Source organism: Aethina tumida, chromosome 2, assembly GCF_024364675.1.
Source record: "Aethina tumida isolate Nest 87 chromosome 2, icAetTumi1.1, whole genome shotgun sequence".
NCBI lineage: Eukaryota > Metazoa > Arthropoda > Insecta > Coleoptera > Nitidulidae > Aethina > Aethina tumida.
Genome location: NC_065436.1, coordinates 7,938,795 through 7,962,118, shown reverse-complemented (window position 1 = coordinate 7,962,118; position 23,324 = coordinate 7,938,795). Strand labels below are relative to the sequence as shown.

General features: G+C 29.1%; 4 protein-coding genes across 5 annotated transcripts; all 4 read left to right on the top strand.

Annotated features, from left to right (window-relative positions):
* The first annotated feature begins 941 nt into the window (after positions 1-941).
* On the top strand, positions 942-2,296 carry LOC109600791 (aldose reductase-related protein 2). The gene is made up of 5 exons (XM_020016969.2): positions 942-1,045; positions 1,132-1,497; positions 1,558-1,808; positions 1,866-2,126; positions 2,182-2,296. Exons 1-5 carry the CDS (start codon positions 974-976, stop codon positions 2,213-2,215), a joined length of 984 nt encoding a protein of 327 aa, XP_019872528.2. The 5' UTR covers positions 942-973; the 3' UTR covers positions 2,216-2,296.
* A 6,707-nt stretch (positions 2,297-9,003) lies between these two features.
* LOC126264478 (oocyte zinc finger protein XlCOF20-like) lies at positions 9,004-10,261 on the top strand. The gene has a single exon (XM_049962631.1). It carries the CDS (start codon positions 9,004-9,006, stop codon positions 10,156-10,158), a length of 1,155 nt encoding a protein of 384 aa, XP_049818588.1. The 3' UTR covers positions 10,159-10,261.
* Positions 10,262-12,268: 2,007 nt separating this feature from the next.
* On the top strand, positions 12,269-17,314 carry LOC109600788 (probable ATP-dependent RNA helicase DDX20). Of its 2 annotated transcripts, none has more exons than XM_049962808.1 (5): positions 12,269-12,299; positions 12,453-12,673; positions 12,728-12,901; positions 13,015-13,650; positions 15,291-17,314. In XM_049962808.1, the coding sequence occupies exons 2-5, from the start codon at positions 12,499-12,501 to the stop codon at positions 17,177-17,179; spliced, it is 2,874 nt and encodes a 957-aa protein (XP_049818765.1). In that variant the 5' UTR covers positions 12,269-12,299; positions 12,453-12,498; the 3' UTR covers positions 17,180-17,314. The 2 variants fall into 2 exon arrangements, with proteins under 2 accessions (XP_049818765.1, XP_049818766.1); XM_049962809.1 differs by lacking the exon at positions 12,269-12,299 and adding an exon at positions 12,322-12,369.
* A 3,217-nt stretch (positions 17,315-20,531) lies between these two features.
* On the top strand, positions 20,532-21,816 carry LOC109600790 (uncharacterized). Its single transcript, XM_020016967.2, has one exon. The coding sequence runs from the start codon at positions 20,646-20,648 to the stop codon at positions 21,732-21,734; it is 1,089 nt and encodes a 362-aa protein (XP_019872526.2). The 5' UTR covers positions 20,532-20,645; the 3' UTR covers positions 21,735-21,816.
* The last annotated feature ends 1,508 nt before the right edge of the window (positions 21,817-23,324 follow it).

Genomic DNA, 23,324 nt, shown 5'->3' with positions numbered 1-23,324 from the left:
TTGTTATTAAATAAAAATCAAAGTCTTATGTAATAATATTTATTTTATAAAAGGAATTTAAAATTAGAGACTGAAACTAGAAATTCAAATAAAAAAATTCAGAGGTTTATGAACTCGCTTCTCTCACTTCATACCACCTCCAATTAAGTTGAGGGTTCGCCAAAGTCTATAAAGGGAGGGCTGAATTGCGTAGTCTCCGGCCTATGACGTCCCAAACGTTTTCAATCGGTGATGAGTTTGAAGATCTTGATGGACATGGTAACAAATTTAAATCGGAATATTGAAATAGGATTCCACAATTTCCTGAATTCATCAACCTTGGCCAAACAAAATCAGAACTCATAACTGAAAACTTCAGTCTATTCTTTACTCTAACTTGTCTTTAATTTTTATCGAAGATGTAATAAGAAGAAACAGAAACTGAGGATGGAAAGAAAGCCTTCTTGCTGCTGTAAAGTAAACTCTTAACAATGAAATAAATACCACTTCAAAAAGTGTTTCTAATTTTTTATTTAATGATAAATTTTACAAACCTCTTTATATACAAATAAATAAATATAAGACTCAAACGTCGTTAAAAAATAGATTTTTGATTTTTTATTCAATGGGACAGTATTAAAGAAAAATAAAACGTTATATTATAATTAAAATTTAAACATAAAATTGGTCCATACGATTGTATTAATATTTAGTCAAAAATGTTTAAAATATTTGAAGATTAAGAAAGTCTATTTTTAATCTACACCTCATTAACTTATGTAAATGTTGCCAAAACAATACTTAAAAGTAGTTAATTTACGTTTCAAACAATCGAGTAATTCGATAGTGAGTGCACTGATAACTTATCTATTCTAAACGTTTGTTTATTGAGCTACACGCAATAATATAAATTGTACTGTCGTCTGTAATACTTTAGTAGTTTGTTTGTAGTTGCATAACCAAGCAGTATTCATTGAGCTCCAAATTTCTAAACATGGCGACTAAAATTTTCATGGATTTACCTGGAGGTGTCAAAATGCCAGCCATTGGTCTTGGCACTTGGCAGGTATGTATACAATTCACAATATTATGTCTTGCTTAGAGCAGGTACTGATAACATATAATAATACACCACATATTTACTCTGTTTAGGCTACCAACGAGGACGAATTAGCAAAGGCTTTGGACACAGCATTAGAAATAGGTTACCGCCACATCGACACTGCTTTCTCCTATGGAAACGAATTAATAATCGGCAAGGTACTTAAAAAGTGGTTCAATTCAGGCAAGTTGAAAAGAGAAGACCTCTTCATCACCACTAAGCTTCCTATTTTCGCTATAAAAGCTGAAAAGGTTGAAGAATTGTTGATCACTTCTTTGAAAAATTTAGGCCTTGATTATGTGGACTTATACTTAATACATTTTCCAGTTTGTTTAAAACTGAACGAAGGAGAACCATTTCGTAGAGACCTTACAAAATATGAAACTGAAGTCACTGATCACATAGCAGTGTGGAAGGTAAAATTTTAAATAAAGTTCAATTCAGTGTAGCTTTTAAAAGCATTATTTTATGTTTAGAAAATGGAGGAGCAAGTAGATGCTGGTCGTACTAAAACAATAGGTATTTCTAATTTCAATAAAAGACAAATTGACAACATTCTTAAGTCGAATCCGAGGATCAAGCCTGCGAACTTGCAAGTTGAACTACACGTCTACATGCAACAACAAAATTTGGTACTATATTGTCTTGAAAATGGAATCACAGTCACGGGCTATTCGCCACTTGGTTCTCCTGGTATGAACAAATTCATGGAGTCATTTGGCAAACCGTAACAAAAATAATCTACATACCTCTTTGTAGTAATAGTAGCAAATTTTCTTTCTAGAACTAAACCATTGCCTGATATGTTGCATGATGAAAAGATCAAACAAATAGCCTCTAAACACAAGAAATCAAACGCACAGATTATGTTACGATATTTAATACAAAGGAATATTATTGTAATTCCAAAAAGTGTATCTCCTGCAAGATTACAAGAGAACATTAATATATTTGACTTCAGTTTGGATGATGAAGACATGGATACCTTAAATTCTCTGGAAGTTGGCGTAAGTGCAAGAGTTTGCGATTGTAAGGCGTTCCCAGGGTAAGTTCTGAGGTGACAACTAATAGAATTACATTTTTATATATTTTGATTGTAGGCTGGAAGAAAATGCAGAATGGCCATTTGAGTAATAGTTGCAACATTCTTTTAAAAATTAAATCATTTTTATTAGACTGAACATTGTACTGAATAAATTTGTTTCAATTCTTTAATTTTGTGTTTTAGTAACCCAAATTGTACTATAGTTAATTAATTAATATTAACTAAATTGTTTTATTATTTAAAATAAATAATAAGCTATACACGAGTTCTGATTTTTTTGTGGTATAGAAATAATTATGCAATTGGCGAATTTAAAAAATATGAGTGTTATTGTGGACCTATATAAAGTCAAATAAATGTTCGAGAAGGGTTATAACTTGACAGTGTCAACAGCATTATTTAAAGTTATTGAAGTTAAAATAACCAATTTATTAGATTACTTATTATAGAATTTAGTAAATACTTCAATCTCCTTTCTATCAAGAATAAATTAGCAATCCCTACTTAATTAAAAAGAAAATCAAGAAAAGATGTAAAAGTGAACTCTGGATTTTATGTAGTTAATAAAACACATTCCATTTTAATAATATATTCCGCAAATGCAGCAGCAAAAACAATAGCAAAAGCATTCACATGATAGAAGTTTACTGAGTACCAGATAAGAAAGTTACCAAAAATGACAAAAACTTTTACTGCAAAGTTGGTTTTTAAAATTTAAAATGGGTGCATCATCAGTTTTAATGCTAATTTATGTACAAAGAAAACCTTGCGGTGAATATCATCGGCAAATTAACTTTTGTAAGACTTTGTAAGGAATTGTATTTTTATTAGTCTTTCAGATTTTTTGACTTTCACTAATTATAGAATGTAAATATTTATAAATTACACTATTTCTAATTTTTTCTTACCCTTTATATTGTAAAACTTTCAGATTTTTTATTTATTATTTACTTTTTAGTTGTGCCTGTTAAAGATTAATAAAATGGTACTTTTTATAATTAATTTATTATTTAAATTTTGGATTAAACTTTGTAAGACTTTTAAGTAATTCTATTTTCATTAGTCTTTCTGATTTCTATTAGTTTTAGATGTAAATATTTAAATATTACATTATTTATAATTTTTTCTTACTTTTTATTTTATGATTCTCTTACAGATTTTTATATTTATTATTTATTTATTTTGAAATTTCTGTACTGTTTTATTTTTATGTGCCACTAATTTAAATTTGTTAACCATTTTATTATTTATTATTCGCATACTTTGAATTTTTCAATTAACCTTTGTAAGATTTATAAGGAACAGTATCTTTATTCTTACTGTTTATAAATTATATATTTTCTTATACTTTATTTTATAATACAAATTTTTTTTTTAAGTTTGAAATGAATGAACACCAATTTATTGTCATTTATTATTATTTATTATATAATGTAAATATTTATATATATTAATTTTTTCTTACCCTTTATATTATAAAACTTTCAGATTTTTTATTTATTATTTATTTTTTAGTTATGCCTCTTAAAGACTAATAAAATATTACTTTTTATAATTAATTTATTATTTAGATTTTTTGACCATTTTATTATTTATTTTGTCATATTTATTTACATTCTTTATATTTTTCGATTAAACTTTGTAAGACTTTTTAAGTAATTTTATTTTCATTAGTCTTTTTAATTTGTACTAATTTTAGATGTAAATATTTAAATATTATATTATTTATAACTTTTTCTTACCCTTATTTTATGATTCGTTTACAGGATTTTATATTTATTATTTATTTAGTTTGAAATTTCTGTACTTTTTAATTTTTATGTGCCACTAATTTTTATTTTCTGACCATTTTAAGATTTGTAAGGAACTATATTTTTATTCTTACTGTTTATAAATAATATATTTTTTTACCCTTTATTTTGTAATACTGATTTTTTTACAGTTTGAAATAACAAAAATTATTGTAATATTAATTGTAATTTACTATTATTTATTATATAATGTAAATATTTATAAATTATACTGTTACTAATTGTTTCTTATACTTTATACTGTAAAACTTTCAGATTTTTTATCTTTTATTTGCTCTTTTGTTGTGCCTCTTAAAGATTAATAAAACTGTACTTTTTATAATAAATTTATTATTTAGATTTTTTGGCCATTTTATTATTTATTTTTTCTCATTTATTTACATTCTTTGTATTTTAAGAACGTTATTTTCATTAGTCGATTGATTTCCACTAATTTTAAATATAAATTAGTAAATTTTATTTACAATTTTATTTATAATTCTTTCTTACCCTTTTATGATACTCTTACATATTCATTTAGTTCTGCACTATTTTAAATTTTAAGACCATTTTATTATTCACACTTTAAATTTGAAACATTTGAAGGTTTGTGTTTTTATTCTTACTAATTATATATTATTATATTAATATTTTTTTAATATTTTCTTACCCTTGTAATACAATTTTTTTTTACAGTTTGAAAAGAATGAACACAACACGTAAACAAAATTATTGTACTAATAATTGTTATTATTTATTACGATTTGACATACAAACATTACACACAGTACATTCTTCAAATAATTCAATTTTTTTAATTAGGTAGTTAATCTAAACATGGATCAAACTGAGCCCAATAAGCACTCAGTGTCGTTGTCTTTACATAAGCATCATCCATTTTTCGAGGTGCACAGGTAAGTGGACCCTCTGGCTTACTGTTAGGGACATTGTGAACTAACTTAGTTGGTGGCAATTTTCTTAAAATTAACTTCTTTCCTTCGGCTTTAACAAATTTTAGTTTGCTGTCACATGGGATTGTTGTGGTCAAGTTACCACTTGATATAATGTTGCTACTTGGTATTAAGTTACCAAGTGATGTAACGTTTCCACTTGGTATGAAGTTACCACTCGATGTTACGTTGCCACTTGGTATAAAGTTACCACTCGATGTTACGTTGCCACTTGGTATAAAGTTACCACTCGATGTTACGTTGCCACTTGGTATAAAGTGGCCACTCGATGTTACGTTGCCACTTGGTATAAAGTTGCCACTCGATGTTACGTTGCCACTTGGTATAAAGTTACCACTCGATGTTACGTTGCCACTTGGTATGAAGTGGCCACTCGATGTTACGTTGCCATTTGGTATGAAGTTACCACTCGATGTTACGTTACCACTTGGTATAAAGTTACCACTCGATGTTACGTTGCCACTTGGTATGAAGTTACCACTCGATGTTACGTTGCCACTAGGTATGAAGTTACCACTCGATGTTACGTTGCCACTTGGTATAAAGTTACCACTCGATGTTACGTTGCTACTTGGTATGAAGTTACCATTACCACTTGTGAAGTGGCCATTTGATGTAACGTTGCCACTTGGTATGAAGTTACCACTATTTGTACAAGAACCTGAATCTACAACGTAGACCTTCCCATTGGAACGTATAAATTTCTTAACTCTTCTTGCTTCAGTTGGTGTGTTTTGTTGGTGGTATTGAGGTGGATTAACAGCTATATTATTTTGGTACTGTCTGATGTCTACTTTCCTTCTCAATATATTGGGAACAGATTTAGTTACTATTTGAGGTCTCGGGGGGCAATTTTCATCTTGGATATTTATAAAACTTCCCGGAGAATTCCCATAATATTGACTATATTGAGTATTCGAAAATTGCATATTATTCATCTTTCACTGGATATAGTTGATTTTCGTTACACTTAATGTTGTTCTTCGTCTGAGATGTACTGTGACTGAATTTGGATTTTCTCATTGTTTTAAATACTTTTATATCATTTATACCTGGGTATATAGTACAGGTACAATATAACTTAATTCTATACAAATTAAAATTAAGTATAATCGCGTTCATTGTAAATGATTAAATATAGTTTACACCAATTTAAGATTTATAAGTTTTTTCTAAATAGTTTAGATAATTAAAGTGTTAAAATATACGTCTTTCAATACTGTTAAATGTTTAGTAATAATCAGAATGAAATTTAAATTAACCCCATTCCAAATTGTTGTATATGAATTATTAAATATCTCTATCAGTAAAAGATTTTATAAATTACCTTGCAAAAATCATTTAAATTTTCTAAATAACCACATGTGTTCATTGGTCGAAGAAAGTATGGAATATTTTATTTACTTGTCATAAACGTTACTTACTGTTTTACCTGGTGTTTCTGCAAATCTGGACAAATCTAACTTACTGCAAAATTAGTACATTAATCAGAATGATCATTATAGTTTATACTTTTTTTAATATAAAATATCAATTAGAACTGAAAAAAATATGGAATATTTTATTAATATTCATAAAAAATTAACAATAACTCTATATTTTATGGCATACCTTTTGGCTTTTTATTATTTATTGTGTCTTAATTATTTACATTCTTTGTATTTTTCAATTAAACTTTGTAAACTTCTATTTCAATTAGTTTTTCTCCATTTCTTCTAAGTTTGAGAAATTACATACGCATTATGGGGGAGGAGTAATGTTTATGTAGAAGTGAAGGCTAAAAATGAGGAATTAGTTCATTTTTTGTCAAACATTTCTTACACTCAGTGTTCAGTGTTTTCAAATTATTAGACACGAGCTGAAGGCATTTCTAATTGTCTGAATAATATGGGCTGGAATTGTCAATATCTAACAGGCTTACAGAAACAAAAGGAGAGACTTGAGACTATTGTTAATTTCAAAGAAATTAAATGCAGAGTACTAATTACAATTAATATAGCTGCTAGAGGTGAGTTAAAAAAAGATTCCTAAATATTTTAGGAATTTTATTTATTACTTGTGTATTATATTCTATAATATTAAATATGTCTGACTAGTATGCGAATTATCAATGTTTCTACTGTAATGAATAGATTTCTTATTTCTTTAGTGATGAATTCAGATTCTTTGTTACTAGTGTCAGGTTTTATTAGTATAAATAATACATCTTCATTATAATATTCATGTGAAATGACAAATGAAATACTTGAGACTCTTGATGATCTTGATTATATTCTTATAAGACACTTAATTCAGATTCATTATTTACCAATATTTCTAAATTTGTTTCTAAGTTTTCTGTTTCAACAAAATAGAAGAGTATATTTTATATAGTATCATTCTTGTTGGTATAAGAGAACCTGGTTTCAGGTGACTATTAGAAGCTTAAATAAGTTCTTGATGTTTCTTCAAAAATATCAGTACGTTGAATTTCGAACGCTAACTTACCTGCAGTGAATTACTGTATCTAACTTTAAATTTCAATGTATGGCAGTTCAACAAAGTAATTTTTATTGGTTCTGAAAATACCTACTTGTGTGTCAAATAAAATGTATTTTCGGGGCATTTTATTGCTCTATTTTATTCAAAAGAAATCTGCAACTTGGAATTTATATGCTGTTTCATGGGGAATACTTTGAGTGAAATATTTCTGATCCTTAAATTTTAAACAAAGCTTCTATTTTGTAAAAGTGATAACTTATTTACGGTCATAATAATATTTATTGCTCTACAAAATGTAGGTTTATCAGGGATCTGAATATTGGTCACTAATAGTCAGCCTATTAATCTCATTTATACTGGAAGAACTAAATATAAATAATTAATAGTTGACTAATGCTTATAAATTTTCTTATTCTTATAATCACCTCAGTGTTTTGCCATAAACTGAAGTTTTATTATCAAATTTTACATTAAAATTAAGATCCAAATAATAGTTATACTGTTAATCATATTATTCAATAAAAAATAAAATTTATTTGACCATAAAAAACCTTTGGTTTAAATCAGAAGTATTCCAAATTGGGATTTCAAATAAAATAAAGTTTCATTAGTTTTTCTGATTTTTTTATTTCCACTAGTTTGAGATGTAAATATTTAAATGTTATATTAATATATTTTTTTTTCTTACTCTTTATTTAATGATACTTTTACAGATTTTTATATTTATAATTCATTTAGTTCGAAATTTCTGTACAATTTTATTTTTATGTGACCATTTTATTATTCAAATACTTTGAATTTTCAAAAATTAATCTCTGTAAGATTTGTAATGAATTGTATTTTTATTTTTACTGTTTATAATTATATAATTTCTACTATTTTATTACATTTTATTTTATTATAATAATAATTGTTATTTATTGGGATTTGACAGTACATTATTCAAATAATTACAATTTTTGATTTTTTAAATAGGTAGTTATTTAAACATGGATCAAACTGAGCACAATAAGCACTCAGAGTGGTTGATTTTACATCATCAGATATTTTGTGGCGTAACTTTTGGCTTCTATCACTGCTTGGCATATTTAAGGCATAAAATCTAGTCTCTTCAATGTGTGAACTGGAATTTGTTGCCTGTATGCTTTGTTCTATCAAATTCAGAAATTTGAAAACTTCATAATTACAGTGGTGATAAGCCCCTAGATCATCTTAGAAGTTAAAAATATTTTATTAAATTAATAATAAAATGTGTTCAATTTAACAACAACAATTTATAGTGTCACTTACAACATATCGGCATTAATTTGTTCAAATATCATTACTTCGTACTTTGTCGATGCAATCTTTTTATTATAGACAAATAATTACTTCAAACATCTTGATGCATTGAAATTTTATTGACATAACAACCATTAAAAAATGACATTTGAAAAATTAAATATTTTTCAACATCCGCTGTATATGACTGTACAAAGTGATCAAATTAATTCCATATCCACATTAAGGTAAACGTTTTATAAATGTTTTATAAATTAATGTAACATTACTGAGTTTCTGTTTTTAGGTATTCTGAAAATATCGCCAGTAAATCTTTTCATTCATTCATTCATATATAATTTCAATTAACATAATATGATATCACAATCTGAAACTCAAATAAAAGAGGAAAAAGTGGAGGTTGAAAGTACTGATAAAAAAACAAAGGAAGTTATCTCTGAACAACAAACTAAAGAAAATACAAACACTGAAACTCAAATAAAAGAGGAAAAAGTAGAGGTTGAAGGTACTGTTAAAGAACCAAAGGAAGTTACCTCCGAACAACAAACTAAAGAAAATACAAACACTGAAACTCAAATAAAAGAGGAAAAATTAGAGGTTGAAGATACTGGTAAAAAAGCAAAGGAAGTTATCTCCGAACAACAAATTAAAGAAAATACAAACACAAAGTTCATAGAAGGTAAGAGTGATCATTCAAATTCCATCGAATTAGATGAATCAATTCGTTGCGACTTATGCAATGAAAATTATAAAAATAATATAGCTTTTGCACTACATTCGATCAAACACAGCACAGATGGAAAATATTCATGCCATATGTGTGAATATAAAAAGGCATCAAAGTATCACATAGAACTACATATACGCACCCACGAAGGCACTACTAAATATAAATGCGAGATTTGTAACAAAGCATTTGCTGTCAGTACTCACGCTATTGAACACAAAAATGTGCATACAGGCGAAAAACCTTTTCTATGTGAAATATGTGGTAAACATTTCATGTTTTCGTGGTTCCTCACTTCTCACCGCAGGGCTCAACATTGGGAAATTATTACTGGTTGTCCTTTAGTTAAATTTGACTGCTTGAAATGTAACAAGCATTACACTTCAGCTACAGGATTGCGGCGACACAATTTGAGCAAACACAACGAAACAAATTCAGATATGTTCGTACTATGTGAAATATGTGGAAAAAGACTTTCTAGTAAAGAGAAACTGAAATTCCACATCAGAATTCACACCGGTTACAAACCGTTTAGTTGTCAAAGCTGCAGCAAAAGCTTTTCAAGAAAAGAACAACTTAAAGAACACGATAGAGTACATACTGGTGAGAGGCCGTACGTTTGTCAATCCTGTGGACGGGCGTTTACTCAAAGAAGTCCTCTGAAAATTCATGAAAGAACTCACACAGGTGAAAGGCCATATACCTGTATTATATGTCAAAAAGGTTTTATTTCAAAAGGAGTGATGGATACTCATATGAAAAAATGTGGACTCTATAAATAAAGTCTTAAATTTATTTGGGATGCCTATTCTTTAGAATTGGATAATCTGAACCGTTCATGAACTGTAATATTTATTGTTCTTATAATAAAGACTTTTGTTGCAAGTCCTTGATATTTATCTAGTTCTTGTTACTATATTATCTGTTTTGTTTTTCTTGAATAATCTTCTTTTATGTTTTTTTAGAGACGTGAATACGTTGACGTAGTTTTTAAAAGTACTCAATTCCATATTCAGTATAGAAAAAGCGTTTGACCCATCTCAATTTCGAGAGAGACATCATGCATGACAGAGACAGTAGAAGTCTGTCCCATAGTGGGAGACTTACTGTCTCTATTGTAAGTACATGATGTTTCTTTCAGGATACAGATGCATTAAATTCTTTTCGTACTGTATAAATCACTCCCCCATTTCAATTTCGTCTGCAGTACAGTCCACCAGGCAAGGAGGATTAACTACAGATCCTTTTTTCAGAAAATATTTAATTGTTTCTCTACTTTTGCTCGGTACTGTAGATGTACTCTACATTCATGTAATTTGTATTTATTAATTCAGTACAATTGATAGATTTTCAAATACTTTTTCATGAATAAAACACATCTAACGCATCTTTTTTTCACTTGAAAGTGGTGCGTGTATCCCGTTGTGCGTACAGTATTGATCACACTATACAGTGCGTCATAGAAATAATACATACTATACAGTGCGTACACTATTGATCCAACAGTGTTGTCAAATGATATATTTTTAATTTTTCCAACCGACATACAGTAACCTTAAACATCTTTTTTTAATTTTTGAGGTTTATTAAGCAATATTTTAGAATAAACCTTTCTAACGAAAGTTGATTTTTTATAAAAGTATTCACTCTTTTTCTAAAACATATATGATAGGTATATTAATCAAAGAATATTTTTTATAGTTTAGAAAATATTTTTTTCTTTTCTTATTGGTTGGCTCCAGTCTAATATTTTTTAAAAGTAGATATTAGGTAAACTAAAAGGCCATTCCTTCATAATCACTTAAACACTAAAGAAGACAGAAAGAAATTATAGAGAGCCCCATTTACACCAAAAGCCATTGGTTCGAGGATCCCCAAATCATTATACCTGTTGTATGTATCGTGTTTTGAGGGAGAATTTAATATATAAACAAAAAACTCCAAAAAAACAGAGTTCCACTTTTTATCACTCATGGAGAATTCATAATGTTACATTCTATCTGACTTATTTTTGAATTTTCACATGGTTTTTTAGTCATTAGAATTAAACAAATTGTAATTTTAGGAAAAATATTTATTTATTTATTTATTTTGACATATTCTATATGAAACAATTCTATATAATTATTTTTTTACAAAATTTCTATAATTTAAGAATATAATAATAAATATTATAATATTTGCTTATGATTACGAGAGGAATTATTAAATTAATACTCTAAATTGGTTTCAATATTCAAAAAACAAAAAGTTACGACGTTCTGCCAAATAAATAAATTATTTGTTTATTGTTTAAAACCCACACCAATTTAATTGACAATATTTTAATAAACAAATTAAAATATATACTCGAATTAAAAAGAAACTGAGAATATTATAATAAATATATTAAAATATATAATAATGATTACAATACTTTAATTATTTAGTATATTATGTTTACTTTACAAATCTGGTACTACTTCATAAAACACAGAGCTTTTGAATTTAAGTAATGTAATATAACGGGGGGCCATATGTTTTCAATAAATATTATTATGTAAAAGGATTTTTTTAATAACTTTTTTGCATACTTTTTAAATGAGTATTTAATTGATGAACCATTTCAAATTTGGAAAAATGGCTCGTACTATCAAGAAGCTTGGCCATCCCTGTAATATAGATAGAAAATTATGATATACGTTTCTTCTAAGACTAATATAAAATCAATAGATTTTGGACATAACATAAATATTAAACTAATTAATTTTATAACAGTTTAAACATTCTTTCAAAAAATTAAAATATCCTAAATTTTGGAAAAAATCTTCAATTTGGCAAACTGTAACCGGCTACTTTCCAAGGTTGCCATTTACCATTGTTTAGGTCTTTGTGTTTAATTTTTTATTGGTAACAAAAAGTGAGTTGGGAAAAATTAAACATTGTAAGTAAATAATTGTTAATTACTTATACTTCATTATATAAATACATCTACAAACCATAACTCTCAGATTGTAAGTGAGAAATTATTCATTGTGGCAACTGTTAACAAGTAGAGTCGTTTATAGGTTATGTTTAATTGCTTATATTCTTTTAGTTTAAACTTACTACCTCAATTACGAGTGTCTCAGAATAGTACCGAAATGGCCCATACGTTGGATATTAAAGGAAGGACAAAAGATGTACTTTTAGAGGAGAACGTACCATTCAGTTCTTTACTTTTACCCAGTGAAATTTTACAAGCTCTTGATAATTTGGGTTTTAAAAAGCCGTCACCAATTCAACTTAGAGCTATCCCCATAGGAAGATGTGGTTTCGGTAAGATTATTACATTGTTTCATATCATGTGCCTTAGTGATTTATTTTTTTTAGATCTTATTGTGAAGTCGAAGTCAGGCACTGGCAAAACTCTTGTATTTGCAATTGTTGCTTTGGAATCAATTCAAGTTGAAAAGAAATGTCCACAAGTTGTTATTTTAGCCCCCACCAGGGAAATTGCAGTACAAATTCAAGAAACAATTCAACAACTCGCAAAGTTTAAACAAGGTTCGTAGCAATTTATAATAAAAACTATAGACATATCTATTATGATAGTTATAATAGTTAAGTAACAGTGAGTGAGTGAAAAAAAAATTGTTAAAGGCATTTTGCATTTTCAGGTGTTATTGTGGAATGTTTCATTGGAGGACTGTCCGTTGAATCAGACATAAAAAAATGTAGTAATTGCCATATTGTGGTGGGAGCACCTGGACGTATAACGCATCTAATAGAGCTGGGCCATTTAAAAATGGATTCTGTGCGTCTGCTTGTCCTTGATGAAGCAGATAAACTAATGGAAGCCAGTTTCGAAAACGACATCAACTACATCTATAACGCTTCGAGAGACAGAAAACAAATGATAACCACCAGTGCCACTTATTTCAACGATCTGGATAATTTTTTGTGCCAATATATGTTATCCCCAACTCATGTGATTGCTGAAATAGAATCTCCACTTCTTCTAGGTCTGAGAAATTACATACGCATTATGGGGGAGGAGAGTAATGTTTATGTGGAAGTGAAGGCTAAAAATGAGGAATTAGTTCATTTTTTGTCAAACATTTCTTACACTCAGTGTTTGGTGTTTTCAAATTATCAAACGCGAGCTGAAGGCATTTCTAATTGTTTGAACAATATGGGCTGGAATTGTCAATATCTAACTGGCTTACAGAAACAAAAGGAGAGACTTGAGACTATTGCTAATTTCAAAGAAATGAAATGCAGGGTACTAATTACAACTAATATAGCTGCCAGAGGTGAGTTAAAAAAAATATTCCTAAATATTTTAGGAATTATATTTAATATTTTTGTGTTGTATTATATTGTATAATATTAAATATGTCTGACTAGTATGTGAATAATCAATGTTTCTACTGTAATGAATAGATTTCTTACTTCTTTAGTGATTAATTCAGATTTTTTGTTAGTAGTGTCAGGTTTTATTAGTATAAATAATATATCTTCATTATAATATTCATGTGAAATGACAAATGAAATATTTGAGACTATTGATGACCTTGATTATATTCTTATAAGACACTTAATTCAGATTCATTATTTATCAATGATGCTATATATTTCTAAATTTGTTGTTCCTTCTGTTACTATTATTATTTTCTAAGTTTTCTGTTTCAACAAAATAGAAGTGTATATTTTGCTGTTAGTTTATTCTTGCTGGTATAAGTATCAAACTTTAAATTTAAACGTATGGCAGTTCAACAAAGTAATTTTTATTGATTTGTGCCAAATAAAGTGAATTTTCAGGGCATTTTATTGCACTATTTTATTCAAAAGAAATCTGCAACTTGGAATTTATAAGCTGTGTGATGGGGAATACTTTGAGTGAAATATTTCTGATCCATATATTTTAAACAAAGCTTCTATTTTGTAAAAGAAACAGTGATAACTTATTCAAGATCTTAATAGTATTTATTACTTTAATGGGCAAAATGTAGGTTTCTCAGGGATCTGAATATTGGTCACTAATACTCAGCCTATTAATCTCATTTATTCTGGGAGAACTAAATATAAATGTTAAAATGTTAAATTAAAATTAAGATCCAAATAATAGTTATAGTGTTAACTATATTATTCAATAAATAAATGGATTTTATTTGACCATAAAAACCTTTGGATTAAATCATAAGTATTCCAAATTGGGATTCCAAATAAAATATAGTTTTTAAAATATCCAAATTTATTTCTTAATTAAGGTAATAGATAGATATTATTTCTAATATTTTGAATAAGTTCTTGATGCAATAGCACTACTTAGTGCATGGAATTTTGAATGCTAACACACCTGCAATGAAGTACTGCATCTTACTTTAAATTTCAGTGTATCTTCAACAAAGTAATTTCTATTGGTTCTGAAAATACCTACATTTGTGCCAAATAAAGTGTATTTTCGGGGCATTTTACTACACTATTTATTTAAAAGGAAATCTGCAACTTGGAATTTATATACTGTGTGATGAGGAGTATTTTGAGTGAAATATTTCTGTTCCTTATATTTTAAACTAAGCTTCTATTTTGTAAAAGAAACAGATAATACACTAATAGTCAGCCTATTTATCTCATTTATATTGGGAGAACTAAATATAAATGGGTAATAGGTGACTAATGCTTATAAATCTTCTTCATCACCTCAGTGTATTGCAATAAACTGAAGTTTTATTATGCAATTTAACATTAAAATTAAGATCAATAGAATAATTATACTGTTAACTATATTATTCAATAAATAAATGAAATTTATCTGACCATAAAAACCCTTTGGATTAAATCATAAGTATTCTATTAAAATTTGGGATTCCAAATAAAATATAGTTTCTATAATATTCGAGTTTATTACTTAACTAAGATAAGAGATATTATTTCTATTATTTTGTTTTAGGACTTGATATTGCCAACGTTGACTTGATTATAAACTACGATGTTCCAACCGACGCCGCAACCTTTTTACATAGAATGGGCAGAGCTGGTCGATATGGAACTTCTGGAGTGTGCATTACTATGGTATTTGAAGGCGAAGAAATGGATCTACTGAAAAATATTATAGGCGCAATTGGTGGCACGAATTTATCAATTCCACTCCTGCCAGTCATTAAAGAAGCGAATACGAATTTATTCACTATAGACCATACCGTTTTGCCATCTATTAGTGGAACTATAAGTGAACTGGATGCAAAAATGAAAGACGAAGTTAAAAAAGAAGTGTTTGAAATTAAAAAGAACCGTGGCAAGAATAAAAAACCGAAGAAGAATAAGGAGTCAAATAAAAAAGGAAAAAATAATGCTCCTAAGCAAAAGAATGATTCTAAACAAATTAATGTTGCCAAAGAAAATAATGCAGCTAAAAAGAACAACGCAGAAGAAGGTAAGAGTAGTGAAAACGATGAAGATGATGACGGATTTCTCGTTGTAAATACAGAAACGTTAATAGAGTCTATGGAGGAGGAGGATGTTAATTCTGCTGAGTCAGAAAATCACACCCCAAAACAAGATCTAATGGATACCAAAGCGTTACTTGAATTGATAGCAAGTGGTGAGGTCGATTGTACTCAATTGGAATCTAATACACAACTTAAAAACCACAGTCCAAAACAACCTGCAGATCTAGAACCAAATAAGTCTGCCAAAGAGGAAGTTTTTATTAAAAATAAAGCATTGCTGAGCGTATCTAAACTACTTGTTGAGAATAATCAGACACCAGATACAAACGACGTCGATTCTGTAGATGAGTTCTTAAATCTTCTTAAAAAACAAGATGGTAATAAATTGACTAATAAGGAACAAATTAACTCTGAAACTAAGAATGTTAGTGAAATATCAGCTTCTACTTCTAGAAATGACGATAAAATTCAAAATACATCAGAAGTTAAACAACAGACAATGTCCACATGTAAAAGTCAACAAGCAGAGAGATTGGCAATGAAAAAAGATTGCAATAAATTGACTAATAAGGAACAAATCAAATCTGAAGCTAAGCAACTTAGTGAAATATCAGCATCCACATCTAGAATTAATGATTCATCAGAAGTAAAACAACAGTTAAAGTCTACATGTGAAAATCAACAAAAGATAAAGGTTGATGATGAAAACTTATTTAAATTAGCTTATGAAAGTGCCATTAATCCTGCAGCTGACAAGACGTGGATGAAAGGTATATCTAACTTAACTATTAATTGTAATGAACCAGAAAAACCCTGTGATCTGTATGCAAATAAAATGGGCAAAAAGAAAATTGGATATAGAACAAAGAAAAATTCTCAGAGCAAAAAATACAATAAAGATAAGAAACCAACAAACCTAGATTCTAAAGATGATTCAGTGAGCAGTGGTAACCAAGTACAAAAAAATAACCCACCTAAGACTGTTGATGATCTGCTTGATGACCCAGATTGGGCATTTTTAAAGTGGGTGCCAGTGGAACCCAAAGACAAGCAAAAACAGGATAATTTTGAATCATACGCTTTGGATTTGACTGAATGTGATGTTGAAGAGGAACCAGTGAACGAAAACGTGTGTCAACCAGTATTCCAACCAACGTGTGATGAAAGAAATGTGAATACACTAACTTACAATCCTGTCTTCTGTTCGTATTTGGACGAGTGTAGCAAGGATTTGTGGCAACAAAGCATGAGTTTTACCAGCGTTCCAGAATTTGAATCATGGTTCGACAATGAATGGCACGCTAAAGTTACATGCGTTAGAAATTATATTCAGCAAAATATTTATGTGCAGGAAATGAGTAAATACCAGAAATTTAGTAATGGGTGCTAGAATTCATGGGTTTATTGATTTAGTCCCTAATTACATTATCATTCTGCTGTTTTAAAGCATGTACTCTTAATTTTAATGGAAGTGAATTTTGTATCGTGATTTGATATTTATAATTAATATAATCATGAAACTATATTTTGTTCTATTTTCCACCTGTATTGAAGTCATGAAAAAAAATCACATAGTGAAATTTGAATTTATATTTATATAAGATTTATCCAATAATTTACTATTAACTAATTAAACCAGCAGTATTTCTGGTAAAATATTCAATTTAACACACTGTAGGTTGTTAAATATTATATAGTTTACATATGATAAACTTACAGATATAGAGAATGTCGCAAAATATAAAAAAATAAGATCTTGACAGTTACAAAAATAGGCTCCAAAACAAAAACTACTAGATACTAAAGCATTACATAAATTGATAGCATGTGATGAAGTTGATTGTACACAATTGGAATCTAAAGCACAACTTAATAAAAGCCACATTCCAAAACAACCTGAACATATAGAACCAAATAGGTCTGCTAAAAAGCACCTATTTTTGAGAATAATTAGACATGAGATACAAAAGGTTGATTCAGTAGTTGAGTCCTTAAATTTTTAAAAAACAGGATGCAAAAAATTGACTAATAAGGGACAAATCAACTCTGAAACTAAAAAAGTATTAGGTATATCAGCTTCCACTTCCACTAGAAATGATGATAAAATTCAAAATTCGTTAGAAATTAAACAACAGATGAAATCCACATGTGAAAGTCAACAAAAAGAGAGATTGGTAATGAGTAAAGATTACAATAAATTGAGTAATAGGGAACAAATCAACTTGGAAGCTAGGAAAAAGTGAAAATCGGCATCCACATCTAGAACTAATGATAAAATTCATCAAAACTGAAACAATGGATGTCCACACGTGAAAGTCAACAAAATACAGAGTTTGATGACGAAAACATATTTAAATTAGCTTATAAAACTGCCATATCTAACTTAACATTAATTATAATGAACCACAAGAACCCTGTGATCTGTATGCAAATAAAATTAATTAAAATAAGAAATGATTCTCACCTAAAACTGTTGATGATCTACTTGATGGCCCAGAATGGGCATTTCTGAAGTGGGTGCCAGAAGAACCCAAAGAAGATCCCAAACAGGAAAATTTTGGATCTTACCCTTTCAACCAGTATACCAATACCATTACAGATAAGATAAAAACATGTGAATACATTAACTTACAATCCTGTCTATTGGTCGTATTTGGACTAGCGTAGCAGAGATTTATGGCAAAAAATCATGAGTTTTACAATGAATGGCAAGCTAAAGTTACATGCGTTAGAAATTATATTCAACAAAATATTTGGGGGAAATAAAAAAATACCAGAAATTTGGTAATGTTTATTAGAATTCATGGGTTTATTGACTTAATTCCCTAATTACATTTTCACTGAGTAAATAATATACTCTTAATTTTAATGTTTGGAAGTATTTCGTGAATTTTGTATATGATGTGATATTTATAATTAATATAATAATCAAAGTATATTTTGTTTTATTATTCACTTGTATTGAAATCATAGAAAAATCATATAATGAAATTTATATTATTAGATTCTTTAGATTTTTAGGTTCTTTAGGTTTTTTAGAATCTTTAGATTCATTTAATTCTTTAAATTCCTTAGATTTTTTCTTTAAATTATTTAGATTCTTTAGAATCTTTTGATCCTATAGATTCATTAGACCCTTTAGATTTTTTAGATCCTTTAGATTCTTTAGATTCTTTAGAGGATTTATATGATAATTTACTGTTAACTAATTAAATAGATTACAACCCACCATTATTTCTAGTAAAATATTCAATTTAATACACTGTAAATTGTGTAACATTATATAATTTTCATATAATAAACTTAAACAGATATACAGAATATTGTAAAATATAAAAAAATTGAAATCTTGAAGCAGTCTTTAATTCAGCCTCCAACATAAGAATTACTAAATACTAAAGCGTTACTTGAATTGATAGCAAGAGGTGAGGTTGATTGCAATCAATAAGAATCTATACCAACTTGATAATTTTAATAATCATTTTTATTGTGTTTTATTTTAATTATTGGCTTCAGTTCTCTAATTTTATTTCACACAAATACAATGTCAACTGAAACTATTGTAGTTTATCAAGCAGATACATTCTGTATTGATAACTGATTACTATTATTATTATTTAAGGGCAGCACTATTTATTAATACTGTAATTTAATTGAAACAATATTATCAGCATCAGATTGAGGTGCATTTTTTAATTTCCTTACTTAATGTGTAACAATTTTTTACATATTTAAATATGTATAAACAATTAAATGAATGATCATGACGACTTTTGTAGAGGTAACACTGTCTAATGGATTGATCCTTTCTACTAAAAATCACACATACACTTATTTTTTTTATATTTACTAAGCACTTCAAAATATTTTAACAAAAGTTGAAAATTGATTCGAATTAATTATAATCATTAAATCTTATAATTAAAAATTATAGACATGTCCAGAAAATTTATTATATTTATTTTGATTGTCATATTGTTTTTTAAAATAAAATAATTATGTGCAGTTACAAATTTCATCTTTCATCAATTTTGAAATCAAAAGACGTAATTATCTTTTTTAATGACATAATAAAATTGTCATAGATTTAGGTCAAGATAAAAAATTACCTTCTTTTGTACTTAAAATCGACTTATTACTATTACCCAATTTCATTGAATTTAAAAATGTGTTCGTTCAAAATCAGTGTAGGGGTTCTTGAACTATAAAATGCTTTGCGTTTCTGTTATCGTTAACTTTGAAAACACCAGGAATAATTTCACGTGGCCAAAGAGATTAATTATTAATAACGTTCATTGCCGTGACAAGATTAAGATAATACAACTGATAACTGTAATGCTTTAAAATTATTTAGTGACACTTCCTCGAGAATTATGGTGTGCAATATCACATAAATAAGTAGTTGGGTTGGAATAATTTTTAATAATCGTGTTTAAAAGGTCATTTCCATTCCTTTGTTTATAAAATATATAGTAGTTACGTAAATTAGTTGAACAAATGAATCACTCCTTCACAACGAATTACTGATTTCAGTGGCAATTCAAAAAGTTTTATTTTTCTTGTTTATTGCTAGTTATTTTACAAATAATATATATAATAAGAAAAATTGCCCATTTGATCATCTGTGAACAATACATAAAATAAAAAAATATTTAGACATTCTATTTCTCGTATGTCGTTGAAACTATGAATTTCACAATCAAGTAACATTGGAAAACGATTGCTGTTCCCTTAGTTTCCAATATAAATAAAATGTAAATAAAATTATAAGTTTTAACAAAATTAAATTCCAGTAATTTTCGGAGTATTTCTAAATTTAAGTTTCTATCTGATAAATTCAAAAATAAATCAGGAAAATGGTGGACTTTTGCAAAGCGGCGAAACGTAAGAACTTACTATGCGACCTAAAAAATTTAATGGATAGTATGGAAAAACCGTGCTGTCCCGTTGCTCCATGTGGCCCGGTTATAGAAATATACGATCCATTGCCAAAACCGTGCGTACCAGTCGTTAATCCGTGTTGCCCATCGCCATGTGCACCGGCTTGTTGTCCAGCACCATGCGCACCGGCTTGTCCATCTCCGTGTCCACCAGCTTGTCCACCATGCGGGCCACCTCCATGTGGAGTACCATGTCCACCACCGTGCTGCCCGGGGTCCAATCCGGTCCCCTTGTGCTGTGCACCACCATGCTGTCCGGCAGTCCCACCAACCCTGCCAATATGCATGCCGGCACCACCGCCGTGCGTACCCATTTGCAATCCCTGTCCGGAAGAACAGCCATGCGTTCCATGTAATCCACCCGACATGATGGTTTGCTACCGAAGACCCAAGCCGTGTTGTCCCGTGCGAAGATCAAAATCCAGGGAATTAAGGGCCAGTATATTATACATTGGCTGCGATTGTGAGAAGCATTTTGGACTTCAAGATAGCTGCCCAAGAAGTGAATGTCAAGGAGCACCAGAGTGTCTATTAAATCCTCCATGTTGTGGGCCTAGCGAGTTTTCAGGAGGCAAACATTTGGGTAGACGTGGGCCTAAATGTAACGGACTTGATGAGTATCAATGTTATCCAGCTTACGTCAAATTCCCATGTTGCCCAGCACCATGTTGTCCCGCACCTTGTCCCTCACCTTGTCCCCCTCCTTGTTGTCCTTCCCCCTGTCTCCCTCCTTGTCCACCTCCTTGTTGTCCTCCCTGTCCAGCTCCTTGCTGTCCACCTTGCCCAGCTCCTTGTGTGCCTTGTCCAACTGCTTGTTGTACACCATGTTGTCCGCCTTGTCTGCCAATAATTCCCAAGGCACCGTGTCCACCACCAATATGTCCCTCACCACCACCATTGATACCTGTTGGGCAAATTGTGCCCGTCACTCCCACTATTCCAGTATGTCCACCACCGCCCTGTTGTCCTATGCCGAGTCCACCTTGTTGTCCTGTTCCTTGTTAGTATTGTTTTGGACCATTGTGATTGTAAATATGTTCATATTTAAAATGTAAAACATGTGTGAAATAAATTTGTTATAATCGTTTTTGTTTTTGTTATTCTAATATTTATTTATTTGAGGATATGAATTCCAAAATCATGTAATTTACTAATAACAATACTTAGTAATACTAAACAAAGAAAATATTAGTATATAAATATAAACTAACTATAGTGTAAGTAATTGCCTAATTAAAACAATATAACTTATATTGTAAGTCTAATAAATCAGTTGTCAGAAGTCGCAGTTCACGTTAAGCTTACATTTTAGAAGTAAAAAGGTACACTTACTACAGTGATGCACCAAGTATAAACACATATTTGCCTTTTTGTCTGTAAAATAAAAATGTACAGTTTTGTTAGGTGGAGTATTTAGAAAAAGAATTCTAAATTTATGATCTATACAGAATCTAGATATAAGAATAATGTTAAAAAAATTTACAGCAGGAAAAGCTTTTGACCCGTCTGAATTTAGAGAGAGACTTCATGCTTGAAAGAGACAGAAGTCTATCCCATAGTGGGAGACTTACTGTCTCTATTGCACATGATGTGTCTTTCCGGATTTAGATGAATCAAACTCTTTTTGTACTGTATATAGGTTCGTCATGTTTGTGACATAAATTAGTCATTGTAATGACATGACTTTTACAGTTACTATGTCCACACAAAACATGTTAAAACGACATTTGCGTTCCAAGTCTCGCGAATTGCGGGGAGGCACATTATATGTTGGTTGTGTTTGTGGAAGACATTTTGGATTGCAGGATGATTGTCCCAGGTGTGATTGTCATGGCTCACCGGAATGTTTAACTGATCCTCCAACTTGCGGTCCAGCAGAATTTAATAGATGGAAAATGGAATACAGAGATGTCAAAGTGAAAGAAAACAAAAAAGTTGAATTGTCATAAGTATTATTAGTTTTCAATATTGATTTTATATATAATCTAGTAATAGTTTGTATGTACTTTAGTAGAAGTAAAAATAAAGTAATTTAGAAATTATTTTTATTTTTAAGGGTAAAGTTAAAAAAAAAGGATTTGGACTCACTTCAAAAGAATCAGTGAGTTTTGTTTACTGAACGATTGTAATAAATTAGTAAAGAGAACAAACATTTAAAGGTTGTATATCTAGATATTCTAATATTACTCTAATCATCTCCAAAAAGTATTATAAGGTCTTTCTATACTTACACTGGTCCTACTGAAAACATGTTCATGTAATAATAATGTATTTATTACACATTTAGTTGCACTTAAATATTTGTTAAAGAATAATTTATTTTTTTAAAATTAGCACTATTATTTAATTTTATATTGTAACATTTTATTCATTTGGTTTTCTTTATTTTTATGTAGGTAAGTATATACATATGTAAAAGCGTTTGATCCGTATGAATATCGAGAGAGACATCAAACATGGCAGAGACAGCAAAAGTCTCTAATTTGCTCCGTAATGGGAGACTTTTACTGTCTCTGTCGTACATGATGTCTCCCTCAATATTCAGATGGATCAAACGCTTTTTAATATGTATAGTAGTGACCATAATTATTACAA